General features: G+C 42.1%; 1 protein-coding gene and 1 long non-coding RNA gene across 3 annotated transcripts in view; one reads left to right on the forward strand and one right to left on the reverse strand.

Moving 5' to 3' along the window:
* LOC110963933 (latent-transforming growth factor beta-binding protein 2) overlaps window positions 1–12,790 on the reverse strand; it is an 89,141-nt gene extending 76,351 nt beyond the window's left edge. Inside the window, exons 1-2 of one of the 2 annotated variants that reach the window (XM_051948864.1) lie at window positions 11,788–12,790; window positions 8,993–9,066 (exon numbers count right to left, since the gene is read on the reverse strand). In XM_051948864.1, the coding sequence (XP_051804824.1) occupies window positions 8,993–9,066; window positions 11,788–12,215 (502 nt within the window). In that variant the 5' untranslated portion in view covers window positions 12,216–12,790. The remainder of the gene's footprint in view (window positions 1–8,992; window positions 9,067–11,787) is intronic. The other variant, XM_022212462.2, reaches the window with a different exon arrangement.
* On the forward strand, window positions 12,276–26,204 carry LOC127534247 (uncharacterized). Its single transcript, XR_007942283.1, has 2 exons — window positions 12,276–12,400; window positions 19,344–26,204. It is a non-coding gene; the product is annotated as an uncharacterized LOC127534247 (long non-coding RNA).
* Window positions 26,205–26,731: the final 527 nt, after the last annotated feature.

The following is a 26,731-nucleotide window of genomic DNA, read 5'->3' on the forward strand; positions in this document are numbered from 1 at the left end:
TGTAACTCTGCAAGCTTCCATTAAAAGTTCAAAAACAAACTTCTCTATTTGTCTAATCAAAACCAGAGGGGAGGGAGCCTGACACTGTTTGACTGATCCTTTATTTTCTCTTTGTGGTAAATCTTACATGGGTAATATTTCACCAAATGAAGGTGCCTCTGTCATAGATGCACTTTTTTCAATCACAGCGTGGGTTTCTTGGTCTAATACAGTAGTTGGAGCTTTTATTCTCCAAACCCACCTCAACTCTGTGGGGGGATTTTGTTAACCTACATGTGACCCATGACACTGTGTACATTACTTTGATTCCTGCTGTATTGTGCCTCCACCACACCCCTCAAACTCCCACATTCGACCTCTAATGGGCCACATGCTGGGGCACTCTGTGGAGGATATCTGGATCTGGGGGAGTGTGCCTACAACTAGTAAAAGTGGCTTTGCGAGACGTGGTGTTCACCAAAAACCCACAAACCCCATCTTCCTGAGGGATCACATCGCAACCACTTCCATATGGTCTTTAAGCAGGAGGGTGCTGTGATAAATGGTTGGCTACAGGCTGCCCTAACAACACTGTGGCCTCGCTGAGCACGTGTGTGACTGAAGTAGAGGGGTGCTTGTTGCTAATGTTGCTCTGGAAGTGTCAATCAAGCCCAGTCTTGCTTCTCTACCTCATGCGGAGCGATCTGCTTCAGCACATGGGCTCTTTTTTTTCGATTATGACACCATGAATGAAGAAAAAACAGAGTTACTGAGTGCTAATTAAGATCACTTTCCTGTGTAGCGTGACTGTGTGTGCTTTGCCCCTCGCTTTCATTATTTTATATTCTTAACAGCTTAAGAAACAAAGACGTACAAATAAACAAAAGAGAAATTTAATACATGCATGTCTAGGTCCAAGCGCTGAATAGTACCTCATTTTCACCACACTTTCGACCATGGTAGCAATTAGAAAAACATGTGGCGCAGGAGGCCAAAACAGGACCCAATTGCAACCTACAAACAGAGGCACCAGCTGGAGTGGAGAAAGCAGTACTGCTGGTTTGAGAGCGAGCTGTCCAGCGTCTATGTTAATGATGGGGTTTGGGAAGATGGGGTGTGTATTGATTACAGGATATGTCTAATGGGCTTTAACTCTAAACAGGGCAGCCAAAGCAGTGTCATCCCCCTGAACTGTAAACTGTGCGACCCCCACAAATCCACACACATGACATATAAAGCCGAGGAGGGCTGCATGGCTCTCTGTTGCAGTAATTTCAACGTCGATCCAATGACATCACCAGAAACACCAGCATCTTAAAAACCTCCTCCTGTTCTTGTAAAACCAAGGACACTGCTACGTTGGCTAGCTTTTCGGATCATCTCTTTATTTTTGTTAGTATGATTTAAACCCCTGGAACAATAATGTTTATTCCTTTTTTTATTTTTTGGAACTGGAATATATGATTTCATCAGTAAGAGATTCCTCTTGTTCATCATAATATCCCTCTTCATCATATAAACTATGAACTGCAACTTCTTATGGGATGTTGTAGATTAAAAGAGACACATTTTCCACAGGATATTGACTCATCAAATGTTAAGAAACTGCTGGGAACTAATGCATTTAGTGGTAGTATTTTGCAGGAAAGTCCTGGTGACTCAGTGGGCAAAAACTGTATTACAATGTGAACGAGTGGCTCATGACCTCTGGCTGCATACAGTCCTATGAAGTGTACATGCCCTGACAAATCTGTAACACTACAGTTTAAACATTAGTCATGCACAATAAATATCTTCACTGCTATTGAAGACACATACACGTGACTTGCATGGATAAAAGCAAATGTCGCAGCACTATACAGTAAATGTGTGATTCAATTTCTTGAACTCCATCTTGAGTGTTTGTATCAGTGCACAACTCAAAAGATTTGGCTCCATATATTTATTGTATACAGAGTGTCAGGGAGGTTAACAGAAAGCAAACCGAGACGTCTTGTATCTATTAGGTTAAGATGGTGGACCTACATTTTTGGGTACTGTTTCGGAGGTCAGAAAACGTTCACATGTGTACGTCCTTCACCAGCTGCATTCCACATGTGATAGCAAAAAGACCCACATTAAACGCATTTCACACATAAGATCAGGGTAAAATCCAATGCGATGCAATAAATATCTCTATAAAAGAAGAAAACGTCATGATTTTATCCTTTTACAGTGAGCGTATTTAATGAATTAATGTAGACTGCACTGGCGTGTGCGAAAATGGACTTTAAGTGAGCTTTTACTTTGTTCGAACAGCCAAAGTTATGTTGTGTAGAATGAGGTAACCATAAAATGTCGAACAGCTGAGCCGAGCTTTTAACATGACTTACATGACTCTCAGTGTGTCCACACTGGAGGCCTGTAATCCTGACCCGAGACATTAGAGACACACGTTACAGGCCACATTTTTTGCTTCGAAAGACTGTAAAAGTTATCTTGTTGTGACAAAGGTAAGCAAAAGAGACAGAGAGAGAGTGAGAAAGAGAGTTTTTTGCATGAGGAGTTATTTTAGAGCTGGGATGAGGCTCCGAGCAGCACAGCAGGCCAAAGAAAGCTGGAAGGCAATCAAAAAGAAACTCCTCTCTACCGCGTCTCACTCTGTCCATCACCAACTGCTTAAGAGACTGAAAACAACTTTATTCCTCCACGTGAATGATGCACCTTTCATCTGCACTCTCTTAGAGACAACAGGTTTAAATCAAGGGCCATCTGCACATTTTTAGGGCAGTTCGTGCTCCAGGAGTTAGCTCTACTTGCAGCATGTTGCCATATGTACCGCAGGCTTTCGCCAACACACTGTGATGTATAGTGTGGTGAAATTAATTCTGCTGCAGGATCTTAAACCTTGCACTTTGGGGAGCACTATGAGCTCGGGTAAAATGAAAGCCAGTTCCTGTGTGTGCTGCAGGGACCCTTTCCTGAGTATTTCCTGGTCTTAAGTATTCTATATTGTCCCATACATTCTCTCTGTGTGTGTGGCAGACCTCGCCATTAATCCAATTACTAAAACAGCCATGTCAACTGGAGAAGCCAGTGCAACACAGCATCAGTAGTGAACCTGTCAGTATGAGCTACACCAAGACTTAGCCATGCTATGCTTTGTGGTGTGGAGAGTGAAAGATTTCAAGAACTAAGGAAATGATTGCTGTAAAATTTTGTACAAACATCTGCCATCCCCAAAGGATGAATTCTGTTAGCTCTGGTGGTCCTTCGTTGGTTACTAAAGTGCCACCATGAGGTTTATACTCGTCACATTTAATGACATAACTACTGGAAGTATTTCCATGATATTTGGTGAAAATGTTCATGCCCTCTCAGGATGAATTGTAACTAACTTGGTCATCCTTTTGACATCTAATACAATGACGAAGTTTCGATCTTTGTCACCATGTCCATAGAATTTTCATACATGACCAGGTATAAGCCTTCCAATTGGTAATGCATGTCTTGTGACTTTCTCATCTCATTTGCAATCTACATGTTACTGTTTTCAAAAATTCCAACCTCCAAGAAGTAACAGTTCACACTGACAATTTCAAATTCATTGTTCCCTCTATAGTAGAATGATATTAAGGTGCAGTCAGACCATTCTGCACAGAACAGTGTCAAGGTTGGAGAATGGTGCGGCTATGCAAGATTATTACATAACAAACCCCAAGGAACTCATCTTGTCAAATTGCAGAGTGGGGCTTTCTGTATCATTATTGCTCTGGAGAATTAGTTTCCAGTTCAGTTATGTATGGCTGAATTACTCTAATAATATAACTTGCTGTTGTGCAGTGCAAAGCAGTTTTACAGCGTTTGAGAACAGTCATGAGCTGATGTGCTCCAGCAGCATTGAGTGGTGAGGGCCAGTGGAGAAAGAGGCAGGAACCTCATAAATCTGAATATTCTAAAAGACAAGAAGGTGATATTTTAATGGAGGAAAAAGTCTAATTATGTAACTTTCATACTCAGAAATACGTTATGAAGGATTTAAGCTTCTCCTATTAAAATTTCAAATTGCCAAATATAGATTTTGACAAAATGCCTGCATACTAACTGACAATCCCATCAGCCTCAGCGGTATTTTTGTGCTGAATATCAAATGTTAGTATGATATAACATGAAGTTAAGATAACAAATCTGTTAAAAAAAAAATTACCTGCTGAACATTAGCATGTTAACATTACAAATATGTGCATGTCAGAAGGTTGATGTTAGCTTTTAAGACGCAGTATCACTTTGCTGAAGTATAGCATCAGAGATGCACTTTGGTCCAGTTGCCATTTTTTAAGAATGACAGAAGGCCAGAGGCTAATTAAGAAGCAAACATTAATATTTATCATCCACCCATCCATCCATTCTCTATACACCGCTTTATCCTCACTAGGGTCGTGGGGGGTGCTGGAGCCTATCCCAGCTGACTCGGGCGAAGGCAGGGGACACCCTGGACAGGTCACCAGTCTGTCGCAGGGCTACATACACAGACAAACAATCACTCTCACATTCACACCTACGGGCAATTTAGAGTAATCAATTAACCTCAGCATATTTTTGGACTGTGGGAGGAAGCCGGAGTGCCCGGAGAAAACCCACGCATGTACAGGGAGAACATGCAAACTCCATGTAGAAAGATCCCAGGGATCCCATTTGAACCAGGGATCTTCTTGCTGCAAGGTGAACATGCTAACCACTACCCCACTGTGCAGCCCCCTAATATTTATCAGATAAAGTTAATTACATTGAAAGACCTATGACTCATCTTTCTCTCACATCATTTATTTTTAATTAACTGAATAACCACCAAGGGGCATAAATGAACATTTACAATATATATAAATCTAAATTTCAAGGGTCAATTAGTTCATTGTAAATTAGAAAATGCTGAATGAAAAGTTGAGAGCCACTGCTGTAGACTCTTGTGTTGTCAGATAGTGCCTACAAAAAGTAATCACTCCCCTTTTACTGCTTTTCAGCATTAGATTATTGTCAAATTACTTTGGCTGTTTTGACAAAAAATTACAGAAAAAGACTCTTTCCTCTCAAAGTGAAAGCAGATTTCAACAAAGTAATGCGGCAGACATGTAGGGTCTCTGAAGTCAACTTTGGTCCAAAGAAACCAAAATTGAGCTTTGCGTCAATCAGACTAAGGCAATGTTTGCAGGACAGTAAATGCTGCACATCGGTAGAAACACACCTTTACCACCACAAAAGCATGGTGGTGGCAGTATCATGATGTGATGATGAAGATATATATATGGATTTGGTTCTCACTTTGACATGAAAGAGCATTTTATTGTAAGATCTTGTAAAAAAAAAAAAAGCCAAATTATAATGACTACAATTCAATGTTAAAAAGTAATAATTAGGCTCCAAGAGGAGGGAATATTTTTATAGACACTATAGAGAGCTACAGTACACAACTCCCAGCTTGCCAAAAAGCTCAGGTAGCTCAGAGTAACAGCGTGTGTGCAACATGGCAATCTATTCATTAAACAATTTGCAGGCAGGTTTGACTGAAAACCACGTTAAGGTGTGCAAATATAGGAGTGAAATTCCCAAAGGCAGATGCAAATCAGAAGAGATACAAATTAAACCGATCATCCGGCAACAGAGGCTTTAAAGTTCTTACTTTAATTGTTTTTCTTTACATGATATGTTGTGAAGCCAAACTTCAAAACAGTAATTCCACACCGATGGACAAGACATCTAATTGACGGTTGCTGTATTTATCCTAAAACATGCCGGCAATTCAAACTTCCATTCTAATTCCACAGTTAGGTAACTTCGTGTTTTGTAAACAGTAGCCATTCCAAACACAAGCCAATGAAACCGGTTTGTTGGTACTCAACCAATAGGCTGCTTTCTCTTTTTGGCAATTACTGTTTAGGCAGCTGTACAACATTCCCATGGCTTATCATTACCAGCAAATTCAATTAATGATGTGCTGCAGAGTTGTTGGTGCAAAGCTGTTTTAAATTGGTGGAAATCATAAAAACATTTTATCTGGAGATTTGACATTGAACTAACATCTGCAGCAAAGACTTCATCAGTTTGTGTGTCAAGAAAGTGTTGACAGCAACAGTAATGCAGCTGACTGATAGTTTTGTCTTGTAACTAAGGCAGGCCAACTGCTGGACTATTACTGGGCGAGGCCACAATATGGACTCCCTCAGCTCTCAATCTAAGCAACAATACTTTTGATAAACAGATGTGGATCACAACACAGTAGGGACTCAGCGCTGACCCAGAAACAGGATGCTCCACTCATTTTGACAGGGGCTCCTATACTACTTGCATGTAAACGGAGGGAAACATCCAAGCTCACACCTGGCCTCACTTTACCAGCCAACCACAACACACACCTGCAGTTGTCAGTCACCATTAATAAAAGTTTGCTAGGTCAAATAGTGGTCTTGAAAACTTATCAACTTCCATCTCTAAATAAGGCGACTAGCTTGGCCAGAAGACAAATAAACATGACCCAGCAGTGGAACTGCATTGTTCTTCTTAATGGATCAAAGCTTTCGATCACACAACACTGACTATTTTTGGCACATGGAATCTGCTTTCATACACAAACAAGTCTGCTAGCCATCTATCCTGAAGTTGAAAACAGAGGCAGCACCAAACCTGCCAGGATGTGGGCAGGACAGAGTGTTTAGCGAGCCAGATGACAATCTCTAACCAGACCCAAAGAGACCAGGACCCAGACCTTTTTATAAACACGGCATGTAAGCACACTTCTTGGACAACTAGTGATCCAATTCCTGTCATATGTAGGCTCTGAGCTCAACCCAAATGAACAAGGAGGTATTGTTAGGAAGCCATGATTCTAGACTCCCAATCCAGCCTCGCGGGTGAAACCTGCAGCTGACACATTTAATATTAGACATTACTTCAATCCCTTCAGTGAGAATTTCCTAGACGTAGCTGAGCCCTGTTACGTTTGTACTTTTGCTCCCAGTCAACAGGTTTGTTCCTTTTCTTTCCCCCACTGTGAGCATGTTTTCTCATGCTGCCATCTCCTAATAAAGCAGCCCGGGTCTCAGGCGAGGTCGGAATAAAGATAGCCTGAGCCTGTTTTCCTCCACGGAGGTCTTCTACGTGGGGGCTTCCAGTCCCCGCTCCAGTCTGGGGCCTTTGTGTTGGCACCTTGCCGGCCGTGGGGCTTCACTCAGCTGATGATAGCATAGCCTCCAGTCAGACCTGGGTGAGGGCCAAGCCGTAAGAGGGTCCAGATGGTCGGACAGTCCCCTGGCCTGCTCAGATGCACTGGCTTGTTTAACATAGACGCGTTAGACTGAACCTGTTACTTTCTGGCAGATTAAAACTATTTGCTCTTTTAATTTGGGTGACTGCAGCTCCATGTTAGATGTAATTTACACTTGGGTAGCTGTGCCTTCATCTCTGGATTGAGAAAAAAAATGCAAGAAGGCTTTGCACTGTACAGGAGGGAAGAAGATCTAATAAGAAGACTGCTGGGGCCGAGCAGCTTGTTGTGTAATTGACTGGCTGAAGTGTGTGTGTGTGTGTGTGTGTGTGTGTGTGTGTGTGTGTGTGTGTGTGTGTGTGTGTGTGTGTGTGTGTGTGTGTGTGTGTGTGTGTGTGTGTGTGTGTGTGTGTGAGGGGAGAGATAATTAGCAGAGAAGAAAGAGAAAACAGTAAACAAGTCAAAAAAAGCACAACCAGCTCGCTCCTAGATAGATGGCACTCCCACACTCCCAGTGTGGGTTCCACTGTGCTTGTAAAATTCAAAGATAACTTTTACTAAAAAAAGTTCTCATTCTAACATGTTATTTGAGCCTGCAGCAAACAATGGTGGTCATAAATGTGGAATTGAAACATAACATGCAAAGAGTAAATCTGGTGTGAGTTGCAGCTGTTTCTATTTTAAGATCAGGCCTGAGGAACAGGTTTACGAAGATAATTCTTTTGCTGTGACAGTCCACATGCAAGTTAAAGACAGAAAAGGATCTGCTTGAAGCCCTGCCTCTGTCAAAATGTAAAGAAGTGGCTGATTATTCTACTGCATTTTAAATATATGGGAGTTGGGACATCTAATACTGCTGTGGTCAAATAAAAGAAGCAGCAGTTCCATCCATAATTAGGAGCTGGTGTCAAAAAGAGAGCCAAGTGCTAAGTGACGGTAATTTCCACGCGAGGATCTTACATGAAAAGGCAAAACACGGCATGATGAGTATGACCATGGGGGCAATAACACCCCAGAAAAATTTTCATAGGGCAATTCCACTTGACAGGATAGTCATTAGTAGCCCTTTACTATGTTAGTTTTCAGCCTCTGCGCGTCAGATTGTAAAGCCTCTGTGTCTGCAGATTGGAGATGCAGAGAAAGTTTTCATATAAATGTCAGTGTGCTTGTGTGCTGCTTCAAGACTTCATGAGCATGCATGACCCTGGTTGCCAATCAGCAGATTTTAGTAGCTGAATAAAGGAATATTCGTGCATTTATTTAACCCTCCTGTTGTCCTCATTTAAGGGTACCAAAAAGTATTGTTTCCTTGTCTGAATAAAAACAAAAAATTCTGCAAAAAAAATTCCCTAAATTTCTGAAAATTTGCAAAACCTTCAGGAAAAAAAATTCAATAATTCCTTAAAAGTTTCCCTTAAAATTTCTATTTTTAAAAAATCCCCCAAATGTGGTAACAAAATTCTAAGTATTTTCAATAATGAGTAAAAATCTTCCAAAAAAATCCCCAAAGCATCAAAAGTGGTTACGCACATATCAGTAAAATTTCTAATATTTTCTTTAAGAACATTCAGAAAAAAAATTCTGAATGTTCTCAAGAAACATTTTTACCTTTTTTTCCACCAAAAAATGTTGAAAGATTCCCCAAAAATGTTAAAAATGTGGACATCAGAAGTTTCACCGTGAAAATATACTTTTTCTCACATTTTCAAACTTTAAAATGGGTCAATTTTGACCCGCAGGACAACACGAGGGTTAAAGCTTACATAGAATACTTACGTTTTATGCAGCGGTTGGTTCCTGGTGCCAGCGCCCACCCAGAGCAGCACTGCTGACCTCCACAGACATTGGGTCTAAACAAAGGACCACATAAACAAACAACAGGGTGAAACAACAATACTTGTTTTAATTATACGCTAAAATAGAAGTCTCTTTATAATCCATAGGGCTGTAACTGTGAGTGTGGTGGCCTCAGACATTCGCATGACAAACAGATCTGATCGCAAAGGCTGTCGAAGTTTCAAATCGCTCTGATGTGTCTGGACTATTGATATGAAAACCGTTGAGATTATGCTATAATTGCATTTCATTTGATAAAAAAAAACATTCTGGGCAAGTCACGAAACTCCATCTCGACGTAGACGCACAAATCCTTCGTTCTGTTATGTGAGAGTCCAGAGTGAAAACAAATACAGAGTTATCTGAGCCTTAAAGGGATTATGCAAGACACACGGGACATGAAAAACACCCTGCATCTTCTACAAATCACTGAGCAAATGAGAGATGACAAGTTTTAAACAGTTATAACTGGATTCTTTGCACTCTCTAATCCGCACTTGTAGCTCGGGCCAATTTTTGCAGTGAGGTAGATGAAAAGGCACCAGACCGCAAGAGCAACTCCAGGGCAACAGTCAACGCGCTGGCATGGAGCTGTGCCCCGTCGCCTTTTTCAGAAGATATTTGGACGTCTGACTCATGGCCATTTGAGAAGATAGCAGGGATTGACTCATTGATCTCAGTTGGATTGCGCTCATCCGATGCTGCGAGTCTTACCGAGGCGTCACAGGGATAACACGCAGTTGTTTGGGCCCTCTGGCAGGCTTGGCTTTGTCATAAATCAAACACATCAGGCCAGGCTCGTGCCAAAGACATCAGTCATCACATTCAAATTCCATCAGGGGATTTATGTATGTAATGGAGACCTTTATACAACATAATTAGTATCATGCCCCCAGGTAAAAATGTATGTAGATAACACCTTGTTCACATCTTGTTATATTTTTTACTTAAACCCCAACAAGAAGATGTGAAGTATTATTTCATCACTGAGCTATCTGGATCAATCAAGTGTCTGACAGGTGCACTGGAAACAGAGAGGGAGTCACACCGAGCCGACATGAACGTAAAGGAGAGTTAAGTGGACCCAGTGCTGTAAATGTACACCGTAAATGAGTAAGCTGAGTGGGAACTCCAAGAGGAAATGTGTCATGCAAACACTTTCCCTAACAAGCAGCAGATGATTCATCTCAAGCTAATGAATCAAAAGTGTTAAAATCACCATGCAGACTCCTATAAGGTAATGCTCCTGCGGATTTACGTAACGTCACCTTTATGCTTCTTTGAAACTCAAAGAACCCCATTCATTCAACAGTGGAATATGTTTTTTTGGCAATGTCAAGCAAGGCATTCGCTCCATGCTGCAATAAAGCACGTCGGATCCAAGACTCCAGGCTGCTGTTTTTTTGCTTTGAATAGACAGCACCTCAATTCGACCACGCATCAGTGCAACTGCCTGAGTGACATCCAGAAATGCTGCTTTTAATGTAATGTAATAGAACACACTCATTCCACAGATTGAATCACTATAAAGGAGATTAAAGTGCCGGACCCCTCACCATCGCTTCTCTCGGGTGTTCAATGTCGAATGCTACTTTTCATGGTTCTGCATTGCAAAGGGATCAAATTCAATAATCAGCAGCAAGCAGGTGTGCACACTGAGAGCATGTCTTTACCCATTGTGTTGTTCCTTCTGGTTTTTATCAAGGCTTAGTTTTAATGGCAGTAGGCACACTTGGTTGAATCCCTCTATTCCTGGTTCAGTGTCCTCTATAAATTGGCCATATAAATAATCAATTTTCTAAAGGCAAGAGGCCCTGGTTTGACACACAAACAAGATCCTTTACTTCACTGTCTGCAACTTTAGGTGAGCCATTCAAATCCCCCCTCTGATTATTATGTAAACACTCACCCCCCTCCAGCTCATATCAAGCTTTGTGGAACAAACAGGACTGGATGCACGAGGCTTCATTTAACAAAAAGAATGGAGCTCTAATATGGAACAACCTATCGTCCTGTTTGGAGTTTAACACACACACACACACACACACACACACACACACACACACACACACACACACACACACACACTAAGTGGATTTGCAGCACTAAGAGAGAGCATTGGAGAGAAACAGGTGTTTCTGATCACTGAGCAAATTTGCAAAATGTTCACCAGCCAATGCTCTGTTTGAGCCACTTCAATACATGGCCACAGGCAACAGCACAGAACTGGGGCACACACATTGAAGCAGTCTGCAGCCACTCTCCAAGTATGATTGAAATATACTGCAGCGAGTAGTAATGGGAGGAAATGGTGATAATGCAGTGTCAAACAGTTCAGACACAGTTCATATGTGCACTATCAGCCCGGTAATTAGCGCAGTGTTTAACCTCTACTAATATTCCATGTCCTGCTGTGACCCTGGTGACAAAACACATACATTACTGTAATTCATACTCAGCTGACCTAAGCTTCCACATACTGGATGACAGTTTAATGCAGTATGCAGGAGCTGACTGTTTTGCAGTCACTGTTACATCATCAGTTGGTTTGCAGTACAGGAAGAAAGTGAGCCACTAAACTTTACAGTAAACCTCATGGATTCATGTACAGTAAAATAGGTCACACAGATTCATCCAAAAGTGCTGCTCATGCAATGAACTTGACTTTCTTAATGTGACAAAGCAAAAGAAAACATTTTATTGTGGACTGTGGAGTTCTTGGATGTCACTCTTACCCAACAAGTCGCCTGCTGCTGGCAGAGCCGGGCTTGCTGCTCTGCCTGCGGTTCACTCTGGTTCTCTGCTGCTGGCTGACCGGGTGTCTGGCGACGCGCTGCGCGCCATCCCGCGGCGCAGAGGCTTGGTCTTCCTGTGCGGCTCCTGCTTTGGATGTGTGCGCTGATGCTCCTCTGGGCAGACGCACCAGAATCCGAGACTGGCTGGAGGTTTCACCCGACGGTCCCGAGGAAGCACCGTCCGACGGTCCCTTTGGCGAGTGACCTTGACTGATCCCCCGGGACTGCTGCTGGTGCCACACCACCCGGCCTGCCCCTGCGCCCTCTATCCTCCCACCTGTTGTGTCCCTGTGACTGTCAATAACCCGCATGAGCGCGACAGCCAGAACCACTAAAACAGCAAATCCTGCACGGTCCATTTTGAGCATGCAAAGTTTTGAAACTACCGCGTAAAAGCGCAGATCGCGTTACAGTTTTACGCAGAGCCACTGAAATTACAAATGAGCAACTTAAATACAAAAAATAACAAACGCGGTTAGTCTACACGAGTTCAGCAAGACGGCATCCTCTCCCAAGAATGAAAGAAGCCTGGATACCTCTTCATAATGCCCAGGTAAGGCGTAAGCAGAATTTCTTCAGGTTATCAGATCAGCACCTAACTAGAGTCCAAAAAGTCAGCAACTATCAGCTTTTTCTCCTTCCAGCGCTGAGAAAGTGTTATTTTAAGCAATCATTATTCCATCTGTTTTGGGTTATGTCAAACAAGAAAAGAGGCGCAAAGAGAGCAGCGCGTTGGCTCCAGGGCTGCTGAAGCTGTATTCCTACTCCAAGTGAGCGAGTTTGAATCGTGCTCCCATGAATATCACCACCTCCTTGGATCTGAAGTCACTGGGAATTTTTGTAGGGATTGCATGCGCTTTGCAAGAAGAAACTCCCCCTTGTCGACTGTATTGTTGCTTCCACTCACAGCACCGCTCGGTCCATGTGCCCACACGCACTTTCTCTGCCAAGTTACATGATGTTGCTGTGCGTCTTTTTCTGTGAAGGGCTGTTGGAATAAGCATGAATGCAGCTGCATTAATCATTACTTTCGATTTAAATTTGAATCGGCTGGCTACAATATCATAAAAAAAGTAAGTTACAGCTTCCAGATGTTTTTTCTTTAAGACTCTGCAGTGCATATTTCTGGATTATTTCAGTCAAAGCGGCCTCTTTTATGATTATTTGACTGAAGTGAATGTATGGTAATTATTTTATTGTGTTGTTACAGTGCCAGGGCGCACTGTTAAAGTTCATTTACAATTATGTAGTTCAGTTTATATAGATTATGATGTAAAAGCATGCATCCTGACTATTTGTATCCTCACACACATATTTTGATTTGAAAAAAAAAGGGATGGGAAGCTCACAATTCAAACTCAAACAGAAACCTTGGAAAACTGGATGAGTTATGTAACAGATCCCATTCATCTCCCCCTCTCATCCATGCTGCATCATCACTTTCCTTCGGCCTGTCTGGAAACAACACATTTCTGCTCTCCCAAAAGATCTTAAACAACCCAAAGAGAGTTGGCTCGCTCCTCTCGTTCAACCCACAGAGATGCACGCCTGTCTCTCTCATGAGTGGACCCCGAGCACCATTACCACTCACTGAACTGCCATCCAAAACACACAGCATGCTCTATTCTGCCCATTCATCCTCTTTTCTCACCACATCCCCTGAGATATACGAACCTCTAAGAGAAGGATACCGTATGAACACACAAGAATTGCCCTCCTTGTCTCTGCTGGCTCTCCGAGTAAACAGAAGCCTGTGCAGACAGCTGATTACAGCTCATCTTCCAGCCCATGAGAAATCTAATTAGAGAAAGAGGCTGCATTTGTCTTATGACTGTCCAGCAGTCTCGCCCCACCCCCAGGGCATGTTGTTTGCCTCGTATCAATGCTGCCTCTGAAAGTGATCACGGCCAGTTGACCCCGGTGTCCTTGAGGGTGACCGGAACATGTACTGACAGATCTCCAGTGACCTGTGAGGGTGAAGATGGCTGCAGTTCAAGTGCTGCTGTACTTTAGTTTCAGTCAGTATCTTAATCTATTTCTGTACGTGTTATATATGTCGTTTTATCTGTGCAGAGCAGCAGTTCTTAGACTGTTTAGGCAGGTGTATCCTAAAGTCCTGTCAAACTCAAATACTTCTGTAATGCTGTTTCTTATACACGATCAGCCACAGCATTATGACCACTGACAGGTGAAGTGAATTACATCAGTCATTTTGTTATAATGCAACGCTCTGCTGGGAAACCTTGAGTCCTGATAATCATGTGGATGTTTGACATGTATCACCCATCTAAGCACTGCAGGTCAAGCAAACCCTCTAACCCCCCCATGGCAGCAGCAGTCTTTGATGCCAGTTGCCACCTTCAGCAGGACATTGCACCCTGACACACTTGCAAAAACTCCTCAGGAGTGGCCCAGGGAACACAACAGAGCTAAGGTGTTCACCCAGGTTCCACACTCCACAGACTTAAATCTTTTCAAGCATCTGAGGACGTGCCAGCATAAGCCTGATCTAGTCTACTCACACCTGGTGACCTGCAGCATCAGAAAAATGTCACTTCAAAATTAATGGGTAGCTTTTCTTTGCTTTGGTGTCTTCTGACTAAGCAAAAAAAAAAAAGACTAAGCATTGCAACTGTTCAGCAAGGAGAGGAAAACAACTGCACTTTTTGAGTTGTAAAATATCCACTTTGCATTTTGGGACACCTGGAGAAAGGCAAACCTTCTACAAATCAGTCTAATTTTACTGGTACACACAATTCATTGCAACATAATTAATCTAAAGCAGTATCACAAATGCACTTCACCAGATCAAATGGATTTAAATTAAGTGCTTAAATAAAAGAGGGACATGGCAAATTCAAAATAAAAACCATCCAATGAGGAGGACCCACAGAATTCACTGCCACAGGACATCCCCACTGGGTCAGAGGACATTTAGCTGCATAAAGGGAACCAACACAGTATTATGCAGGTGGTCATGTTGTTATGCCTGATCGGTGTATAAAGGGTATTTTGGTTGTGTTTGTACAACTATAGAGACAATGCGACAAATTCTAGATGCTCAGTTTGACACTGTTTTAGAAAGGTCAGCTGTGTTGTCATTTTGATGGGTGTAGATTGTGATGACAGGTGCCTCTGTAGTTGTGTTTTAATCCACCTGTTTTTATGTGCATCTTCAATTTGCACATAAAACAGGCCAAAAATTGAAATGGAACAGTTTTCATGCCTGGGAGAGAAGTAAAACATGCCGTGTTGATAGAGACTAAGTGCAATGCAAACAGGTTAAAGCTTTATGACAGAAATCATACGACTTAAAAGTCATTCAAGCTTCTACTCTCGCCAGAGCTCTTCCAAGAGCACAAAGCTGTAATATTACAAGTTCAAAACTCTTCATTTGCATTGTCCAGTTTACTTCCAGCCAGCAAATTTGCAATCACGTTAATACATTCATGGTTTGTTTTCCTATATTTGAGCTTTGTCTGGTTTTCTTTTATTACATCATCTCAATGGATTCTTATCTTTAGTAAGAGAATTATGCACTGCTACTACCTGCCCTGCTGATAACTGGAAATGTGTAAATTTATGAAAAGCTGGTTAAAATTTACTCTATATTTGATTGGAGGCCCAGCTTTTGCAATGCAATTAACTTCAGCAGCAACACAAACAACACTGTACATCTAGCAGCATGACAACAATTTAGGTATTACTTGTAGGAATTTTAACTATTTTCTCTCTTTAGTGTCGGTAACGATTTCAAATGTCATCAATTTTAGCATCTTAATCAGTCATTAAAGATGGAGTCTGCAGTTCTGGAGAAAATTGTTGATAGTTAGCTGGTCACTGACTATGCTTAGATATTTGTCGTGTCAGATTTACGGTCCCTCTCCTGTCTTTACTTTCTCTTTACTGCCCTCTTCCTCCTTTTCTGGAGCACAAACATGAATGTGCACGAGCTCAAACATGCAGAGAACATACTGGAGCAATGTTATGTGGATCATTCCAAGCCACTTTGTGTCTCCTTTACAAAGACCTGGATTCAGATTGTTTTCAGCACATATAAAACAGACAGCTAGCAGCCTATGAGAGGACATTTGCTGAATCACATACTTCACCTTTAATTTATAATCAGTATTGTGAGCAATAATCATTACTTTTACCAACTACATTAGCTGATTATCTATTACATTTAGCCATCTATTTCAGCTACTTATTTATAACTTTATGGATGCACAGTATTGGATTTTTTCCGATATCCGGTATGCTGATGTTTTCAAACTCTATGCTGATTGCTGGACATACAGGCATTTTTCCACAGAACTTTTAGTCTCTCCTGTTGTGGAGTCAACATATTACTCCGCCTGTTCTTACTGTGATGGCCCACAGACAGAGGCAGACCTAAAATACAACACTACTGACTTCAGATCACAAGTAAAACATGCCATTTTTTTCAGGTCCATGCTTTTATTTTGTTCTAAACCCTTTATCATCCACCATTGATTATGCAATATTGTGCATCCCTATTGAGCTAAAATTGAAACCATCACTTTTAGCTGTTATCTAACCAAACCTGCACCTGATTACAGTATGTACTACATTTATCCATATCTTAACAGCCATACATTACCTTAACCAACTGTTTCTTATAGATTGATTGCTATTTCTTCTCTGATTTTACTTTATTTTAACCTGCTTAATTGTTTGCCCATTGCTTTGACTCACTGTTTAATCCACTTCATAACTAGTTATTACCCTCTCACAACATGTGGTAAAGTCAGGCTGGTATGTCAGCTAATTTAATATGAGGATATTTATAAAAACAGATTATAACTATTTTTTTTCTGTTAATTACCTGAACTAGACTTCCACGTGCCCTCTCACAGCTACAGAAGTAAACCCGGCAGCACAAGCGCTCTTGTTAAGGAGTCACTACAGATCTGTGCAGCAGCTATCTATGTTATGAAAGTGGGTTTTAACGTGGCCCAATTTGATACAATTTGCAGCATCTGGAGCAGCTCTAGAATAAATACCAGGAGGATGTCTCTGGCTATGACCGACGCTTCCACACAAAGAGTCCTTTGAAAGCTTTGGCATGACAACCAAGCCACTCCTATCATCTTTCAAATGCGGAGCAGGAATATAACTGCATTACACTGCACAGTTTCTCACAAAGCAGTGGGTCACAGTAACAATCACGATATCCAAATTGTGTAATTACGCTCACGCAAACAAACAGAGTGTGTGTATGTGTGTTTAATGAAGAGAGCTCAAGGTAGATTTAAAACTGTCTCCAGATCATTTAGTGTTTTAAATTGGACCACTTCTTAGATTTTGAGTGTGAGGAAGGTGTTAAAAAGCTAATTCTATCAACCTCGCCATGATTACCTGTCAGCATGAATGTCACATTAGCATCCATTTAGTTGAGAGTGACTGCCTCGTCACCATTAAGCGAGTGAAGGGTCGGAGTTCAAGTGTACCCATTGGAAAGCCAAACAGTATCATTACACCCTGAATGTAGGGCCCTCATTATAAGCAAGCGTCAAGAGTGTATTCTTAGCCTCGCCTCCAGAATTTTAAGTGGTCCATGTGAATCGGTCTCTGTGATGACTTTCAATGGAGAGCACCAACAAGGAACGTCAATCTCTTCGTTAGCTACCTTCTGCTGTTTCTATCAAAGCCCTCAGCTCTCCTTTCTCTTTGCCCAGGAGCTAACATAATGCGGACATTGTTCAGGCTGGGCAGCAGCGAGGACCTGGGGAAAACGTGGAAAAAGGAGGTTCGTTTGGCAGGGAATCACTTCGTAAAAGCTGAAATTATGTGCTTTATTAATGTCGTTTTTTTTCATTAAACATGACAGCTGTTCTTTGAAGGGAACATTATAGGAGACCTCCTTCGTGCTTCACAGCAGATTGAGCCGAGTACATAAAACAGGCTTTCACGCAACAAGAGGAAACAGTTGAAGATAGAGCAGGATAAATGTAATGCGCTTAGGCCAAGGACTACAGGGCCTTTCCCAGCTTGTATGAATGAAGTGCTGTCAGCTGGGTAATAGAAGTAGGTCACATGGGCGTTATTTAAGACAACCACTGCCACTTCGCCCTTTCATGATATTCATACTTGTTTTGATTTTTCTAAACGGGTGTTTGCAAGTGATTAGAAGCCATACTGTACATGCAGGCCTTTCATGGCACTTCAGTAGAGAAAAGGAAAACCTTTCAACTCCATCTGCACTTTGAAAGAGAGGAGCGATCCAGAAACAAGACAGACTTTAACGCCACTGGCAGCGTCCCTGATGCATGTCATAGCACTGGCAATACGTCCACCCTGCATTACTTCACGGATGAGTGATCTGCTCATTCATTTATGGGTGTGAGTTGTTAAGTTAACAATGACTTTTAGCTGCCTGGAATGATGAAAACTGTAACAAAGATTAGATGAAGTGCTTCCCTTTTGCAAATTATCCTTTTGACCCCTCTGAAAAGCTTAACCGGATGACAAGCTGCTTTGGAATTGTCACAGAAATCATTACATATTACAGCACAGCGTGTGCTACGGATGGACTCCTAGCAGCAGAATTGTGTTTAATAAACAGTGTGACCCCACTACTGTCAGCTGGTGTCCTGGATAACTCTGCTCCCTGAAGATCTGAGTGGACTGACAGACTTGGGCTGTTGCTGTTCCACTATGGACTAAAAATGCAAAAAGTAAAGGTGATTGATTTGGTGTGTCAGTATTAGACAAGTACTGCACTTTCATCCCTGCTATTTGAAATGCAAAAACCAAGCAATCTGATCAAGTAAAGTCCAAGGGAGCCAGTTCAGACAGTTGGAACTGCACCTATATCATCGCCTACATCAAACACACAAAGAGGAAGATTCCTGTGGATTTATTTGAATGGACAGCTCTAGTTCATCACATTAAAATTGTTTTCTCGGTGGCAGCCTCTGCAGACTGTGGAAATACTCTCTGGCTAATGTTTCTGTTTCTGCTGCTCAGTTTTATAAATGCTCCCTCTCAAAGCTCCGCTCCAGCCTTGGATTTCGTGGTGCAGTCCTTCTGTCTCTTGAAGTTTGATTTAAAAGCATCTCTCCGATGAACAATACACAGAATGATGTCACACCACTGCATGATAAATGCCACTGGAGCCGATTCAAAGGGTGGATCACGCTGGCAGCCAATTAGGTCAAATAGGAACTTGCCATAACTTTCCACAAAACATACATTTTCCAAAGATGTGGGGCCTTTCTAGTCATTAGCCAGATGTAGCCGAAAACATTCAAGATTCACATGAAATCAGTCACGGCATAAATCAATGCTGGCAGTAATGTCTAAATAAGCGTGGGATGGAGTGGCCTATGTGACATGCATGCTTGTATATTTTCAGTATTTAGTGCACAAAAGAAGAAGCAGAAGCATAAATGTGTGTGATAGATCATCCGGGCTTTTCAACTGGAGCTTTCTTCCTCCTTATCCCCATTTTTCTCTCCCCTCCCTTCCAGTTTTCCTGGCCCCTCACCCTCCATTGAGCGTGCCTCTCCAGCCGCTGGCCCGGGCCCAGGCGCTCTGCTCCCGTTCGGTCCTCCTGGCTGTGACCCGGCCACAAGGCGCTCTGCTCCGACTCAGCCGCTACTTGTCGTGAAGGGGTGACGGATTGTCGCGCTCCTCGCAGCATCAGGCCCCGTCCACGCTGCTTCGACGGCGTCTCCACCAGCCGACCATGGAAAATGAAGGTCAAGCATTTTCCACATTAGCAGCTTTACCAGGAGGGTAGAAATGGATATCTGCTGTAATTACCCTTCACCCCCTCCACTGAAAAACTGCTCCACACATGTATCTCCCAAAACTGATGGTTCTCTTCAACACACTTTCATAACAGACAAGAGAATGATGCAGAGGCAATATTAGATGAGGTATGTTAGAAATTGGGGTAAAGGTGAGACAGGCACCTCTGAGTTCATGCCAACTGTCTGGCACCAAACGAACTTCCAAGCAGTTAACCGTCTAAATCCGGTGTGTGCAATTTTCAAACACACAGTCAACTTACTGAAGCCTCTCCCGCCTTACTGTAAAGAAAACACACAGTTTTTCACCACTTCAGAGGCTACGCTGAATCCATTTCTTTAACTTTATTTTTTTTAAATTTACGAGTGTCTGCTGCATCGTATAAAAGAGGTTTTACTTTTGTAGCTGGACTAGTAAAAATGCTGTTCACACATATGCAGGAAGCATTTTACTGCTTTACCGGCCTCCGAAGGGTCACTTCTCTTTCAATGAACTATCAACAAACAGCCTATAATATTCATAACGCTGAAAGTAAAGACATGTATGGTAAATGCTGTCTAAATGTGCCTGGAAAGCTTTGTTTATTTACAACGTTGCAACTCACTGGTGTGGAATTTTCGAAACCTCTTGTTTTTCCTCAGAACCCAAAAATTATTTTAGAACAAACAGCTTGTCAGAGAGAAACTGTGATTGTGTGACATTGAAAAACTGTTTCTTATTCTTACCCCTAAGCCACCCACTCAACGGTCTGACCACACGCACCATGAAGGAGTAGAGATTTACCAATTTGCCAGTTGTTTTGATATTAGACTGCAGCCTGTTGAGTAATGCAGGTTAAGGTCTGTTTACCTTCGCTGCTGGGAATGGGTGAGGCCTAACCCTCAGAAGGTGGTTGACTCACTGTTGACACGTGCTTTCCAGCCCCCCCCCCCCCGACATGACAGCACATCAATTTGGTATGGTGGGTAAATCTAATTGCTTGCTGTGTTTTCAAGCAATGTTCCTTTCCCCATACGTAGAGCTCGGGTAATGTAATGACTGCGAGTCCCGCCACTGCACGGACCTCATGCTTGGTTAGCTGCAAGCAGAATCATGTGCTCTCTTCAGCAGCAGTTAGGAGAATGAAAAATCTTCTTCACTGCCCCCAATTAACAGTGAAGGTCGAGCGCCAGAAAGTTATGATGCGATTTAACCCCCCGCATGAGGTCAATTTGACCTGAATAGCTTCCTATTAAGCATGATAAATTTGTTATTTTTCAATCCATTAAACCTTTTCCCCATAGTCCATTTAGTCGGAACAAACCGTTGGCCTGCCATAACCTATGTTCTGTTTACCACGAGCAGGCTTCAAGGGGAAAAGTAAGGGGATGACACAACAATTAGCTGCGATGACTTCAAAGTGCTGTCTGCCACAGGCTTTCGCTAATTATCAGTCACCAGTGTTGGGTGAGGATCCCTCCAGTGCGAGGGTCAATAGGGTAACACCAACAGCAGAATATAACAAAGGCTAAACTTCAGGCCAGCCAGTGCAACGGCTATCAATGAAACCTTGTTATGACCATGGGATCCATGGGATGGGACTGATGGGAAGAATAGGCATGTGAGCTTCAGGGAGGAAGCCTCTGACTACGCTGACCTGTCTACAAGAGCCCCCCGGGCAGACAGAAACCAAGGCCTCCAACAGATGTTTGGGAGAAACTGGCCTATTCATCATGGCACTTTTGTGGAATGTCTTTGAACTGCTTTTTCATTTTGTGTCACATCCATCTCAAGCCAAACCAGAGAAGGTCAATTAGATAGATAGATAGATAGATAGATGGATAGATGGATAGACAGATAGATAGATGATTTCCATGTTTGTTAAGTAGGGCTTAGTTCCTGAGTGTCTCCCATCACTGCCCAGCTCATAAATCACACCCCTGAGGGAGCTTTTGGGCTGGACGTGTTATTGTGCAACTCTGTCTACAATCCCACACCACACTCTGCTTCATCCACAGTTCTCATGTGCTCACACACACACACACACATAAATTGGCATGTTGGAGTGTGAAGTCATGGCATGGTTACAGGGTCTCGATCGGCCCATGTGGAACTGCTTTTTCCTCCCACTCTCCCATGCCGCAGCAGTAGGATTTAAATCACCCAAGGCCAAGATGACAATGACAAAACTATATACAGAAAGAGTGACTGAGTCGGTAAAGCAGCTCTCCACACCAGCTCGCAAAATCCACAAAAAAGAAAACACAGAGGAACGCGCACAGGATTCGTTGTGTGGATTGTCTTTTGTTAACATTCCAGTTCACTGTAATGTAAAAGTATTCATATGACTCTACCCCAGCCTGCCGGTACAGCTGAGTTTTATACCGAGCGCTCAGTAGGGAGCAGGAAGAGAGGCCCCGTGTGTCCAGAGTCCCGTCTCCTGAGCAGCACTAAGCACTCAGCAGGCTTCAAGGGCGAATGTTCATTAGGGAGCCAAGTTTTAATAAGCCCGCAGACAGACATGCTGCTAAACAGCCTCAAGTGCCAGAAGAAGTGAGTTTACTTATCCTGCTGATCCTCATGACTTCGCATGGCATCATGAGCAACGCATCTAGGTACATGACCCAACGGTCACCGTCTGCACATCATTTACCATCATGCCAGGGAGTGAAATGTTTTAGATACTTTGTTACTGAGATCAGTATACACGTGACTGAATTACGATGGAGGAGTTAAGCAATGTTTACTTCAGCCGTTATTTATCAAGTGAAAGTTGAGTAAGCATGTGCAGGGCTTCACATTCACACCAGTTTAGAATAACTACAGGCCAGATGAGGCCTAAATGCCTTGCCCAAGGGCAGGAGAGCGACAAGTGTTTATTCACTTGCCCTAAATTGTTCTGCAAGACCTGCAAGTAGCTGAAAATATCTGTTATTAGGCATAGTTCTTCATGGGATATAGACATTTATTTTAAAATACAGAATTACAAGTAATACTCCTGCAGTTAAAACATAAATGCCCAGTAGTGATAACAATTGTACTTCTATGTGACAGTATGGTTCCTGTGAGATGTGCATCATACTTTTCATTGATCATAGGTTTTATATTACAAATCTCAAAAATTGTTAATTATGAACATTGATGCGTAATGCTAAGAATTTGTACCAGTGCAAAATCTACCTACCAGCCTCCCTAAAGTGCACTAATTAACAAATTGTATCTTTTTAACCCTTACAAAGCCCACTTTAAATATTAAAAACTAATAGTTTCACTGATGTCAGACAGGCAAGGCCAGCTGCTTCCTCATGTTTGCTTCTAGCCTGAATCAAAGATAAGGTGATTGGTTGGTGGCTCTAGTGACAGATATGAAAATAGAATCTCCATCATCCATCCATTTTTTCTGCTTGTCTGGGTTACTTTATGGTGGTAGCAGGTTAAGCAGGATATTCTAGATGTCGCTCTTCCCAGCAACTCTTTTGAGTTCCTGCTGAGGGATGCTAAGGCGTTCTCAGGCCAGATGAGATATTGAATCCAATTCTGGATCTCCTTCCAATTGGACGTGATTGAAAAACCTCTACAGGAGGCATCCTTATCAAATGCCGGAACCACCTCACCCAACTTAAATTGACGTGAAGAAACAGCAGTTCTACTTCAGATTCCCTCCATTGCCAGAGCTCCTAACCCTGAGGCTGAGCTCAGCCACTCCAATTTTGACGACTTGTATCTCAGCTAATTTTTTTGGTCACTGCCCACAGCTCATGACTATAGGTGAGGTCAGAACATAGATTAACCTGTAAATCGAATGCTTTGCCCTCTGGCTCAACAACACCCATATTACTGCTGATGCTGCACCAATCTATCTATGTATGGTATGCTCATTTTTCTGTCCTCCATCGAAAGGATCCTTTGATATTTCAACTCCTTTGCTTGGGGCAGCAGGTCACTCCCAACCCAGAAAGAGCAAGTCATCAGTTTCCAGCAGAGAATCATGGCCTCAGAGTTGTAGGTGCTGACTCTCATCCCGGTGGCAAGGAACCAACTCTGCAGTTCCCAAACCAATGCTTTGAGATCCTGTCCATGAATAGGATTGAAGACTAGGGGCAACCCTGGTGGAGTCCAGCACCCACTGGAAACATGTTTAACCATGTGCCAAGAATACAAATACTGCTCTCACTTTGGTTGTATAAGGACCAGATAGCTCGTAACAATGGCCTCCAATTCCAACAGCACTTCCAACAGGGTTCCCATAGGGGACATGATGGTAGGCTTTTCCAGGGCCACAAAAGACATAAGAACTGGATAGTCAGACTCCCATGACCCCTTCCAGCAACTCCAGAAGGGTAGAAGTCCAAGAGTTAGTCCAGCGTTCAATGTCCAGGATGGAATCTGCATTTCTCCTCTTGAATCTGTGGTTCAACAACTGGTTGGGGGTCTTCTTTCTTTTCTAGCACCATTGGTTAACTTTCCCAAGAAACCTGAACAATGTGACTCCCCAATAACTTTATTGTGGAGTTGAAAATACAATGTTCGCCTCAGATATGTGACAGAAGTTGAACTATCACAAAATATAAGTGCTCAGTATTTAGTACTGAGAATTTACATTTACTTCAGTACTTGGGTAAATGTCCACAGTTATATTTCATTGCTGTTTTTAATGTGTTCATTAATGAATGAACTGCTAACTGTAGCGTGTTTGTCAACCTACTCCAGGAACAGTCACGTTTTGTTTGAATGAATTATACACAAATCAAATGTACGTAAGCAGAGGATCTCTACGGAGTTTTGGTTTGTTTTCTATAACAAATGTCAAGATGCCAGACCCTGAAATATATTTTGTAGTGAAACAGGAACACACAAGAATATATCAAGGTTGTACTTTATCACTCTGTCAGTATGAAGTGGTTTGACTATATGATAACTGATCCAGAGTTGTTTCTGCAATGTCAAGGCGCTCTCCCCACACTCAGCCTCTTTTCTCTGTGGATTATCTTGGCACAGTGTACACCAGTGTTTATCTAAGGAAGAGGTAAATTGCTAAATGAATAAAAACAGGATGACAGCTGAGTAGAAAAATACATAATGACAGCCGTGACGATTATTGAGTGCTGTTAACAAAACGATAAAGTCATAAAAGTGTCCTTCAACTGTTTCTACTTTGCTAAAGATAAGATAACCCAGAGAAATCAGTCATGGGGCTTGTATATTAAGACTTGCATGACAGACATTCATAGAAGTCCATTCTGCGTGGGATGTTTAGATGAATTTCAGAGCAAAATTTGGCCCAAAATCGTGCACATTTTGTTCTGAACCAGATTTTAGTTTGGAAATTATCTAAGGCTGCGAGGGATTTCATAATGGGCAAATGGAGAATGGAATGGAAGGGTGTAGTTCATGCATTCACAAACAACCCAGTGTCTGTTTGCTGTTTTGCAAAATTGATCCAGAGTATGTTAAGCCTCCCTCTGAAAATAAACAGATTCTGTGGTGTTCTAGCAAAACAAAGAAGATAGATAGTCAGCGATACTATCCACAAAAGTCCTGGCTGATATTAGAGGCTATGATGGTCAAATTCACATTACCCGCACTACTGTTTCCTGCACCTTGTTTTCATCTCGCCGGTTGATAGTATGCGATGAGAAGTTTAGTAATCATTGGCTGTGATTGCTTGCAGAGGCTCAACCATCTGTCCACCATTTAGTATAAAGAATGATTCCTGTTTGCAGCAATGAGTCGGATCTACTTATTAGATCACTGCGTCATCCCTTATGATGATGGATAGTGTCGTGTTGGGTCACTTTTTTTATTGGTGGATTGATCAAAAATGCACTCAGTTTTCCGCTTCAGGCCAAACCACATCTGGAGGCAACCTGGGAGCTGTTAATCACAACCTAAACAGAAAATAGCTCAATCTCCTTGTTGCAAACACCCAGAAACTTCTATAGTTGCATAACAGCCTTTATTATGTCATTTTTGTTCTTAGAAGAAGACAGAAAATGGAAGGTTTTCATATTCCTGCGGTAATAAATACAGGGTGCCTTCGAATTGTGGCTAAAAAGTGTTACACACTGTATTTACTTGGAAGTTTATTTCCATGCAAAACCTCCTCAGAGGAGTCTTTCTGGTCAAATGCTTTGTTGATGTAATGTTTACTTTGCCACAGAAATCTTGCTGTTGCATTTTCTAATGACTGCAACAAGATCACAGATTAATTTAGGGGATGGAAACTATCTCAACCACAGTCCACGGACGAACTTGGACATATGACGAAATTTGTATGTCCTTGTGGAGCAGTTGGCTCATTATGCGGAAGGTTTTGAAATGATGATGGTGGTTTGGAATGAACAGCTTCAAAAGTTGGGGGACTCCATCAGGTCGGTGAAATATGTTTACTAATTGGTGGGAAGAGACGCAACGAGGGGAGAAACCTAACAGCCAACCTGACTGATTATGCTGACAGCTTCATGGCAAAAGTTACTACGAATATCCAATATTTTTATGTTTGTTCAAAGTTTTTCACAGCCTGAACAGTGTCACCGGTGGGCCTTTATCCTGTTCTTCAGCTTGGTCCAAACAAAGCAAATAAATCATAAGCATGGCAACATTGCTCTCCTCTGTCAATCAAGCCAAGACAGGAATATGTATTTTCTTTGACTGACCTCATGTTGCCTGCATGAGGCAACAAGCCCTCCCTTTTGGAAGACATTTCCCTTTTTTAGAATCAGATACATGTTGCTCTGTTCATTCTGCTTTGATGTTTTTGTTTAAAACTGTAAAATGTAAATGCATTCTTTGTTTTTCAGCACCACATGACTCATCTTTAAGTACTTACTAGAACATACCCTGGGTAACTTGTCTTGCCTATAGCATATAACATAAATGACTCTTCTTTGAAACTGCTCAAAGAAAATCATGTAAACAAATCTCTGAACTAGGCATGTGTTCAGAAAATGAAGAACAAAAGGTCTCACATGTTTAGTAGGTATAGCTGAAAATCCACATTTGTTTACATCTTTCTCTGTGATGTTCTTGGTACAGCGATGTGGTGACCCCTGATGGGGGTTCGTCTTTGGAGCCTTGTTTTAACCATTCACCATTAAAAGAAAATACACAGGCAGCTCCTCACATA

Source organism: Acanthochromis polyacanthus, chromosome 1 (genome assembly GCF_021347895.1).
Source record: "Acanthochromis polyacanthus isolate Apoly-LR-REF ecotype Palm Island chromosome 1, KAUST_Apoly_ChrSc, whole genome shotgun sequence".
Taxonomy (NCBI): domain Eukaryota; kingdom Metazoa; phylum Chordata; class Actinopteri; family Pomacentridae; genus Acanthochromis; species Acanthochromis polyacanthus.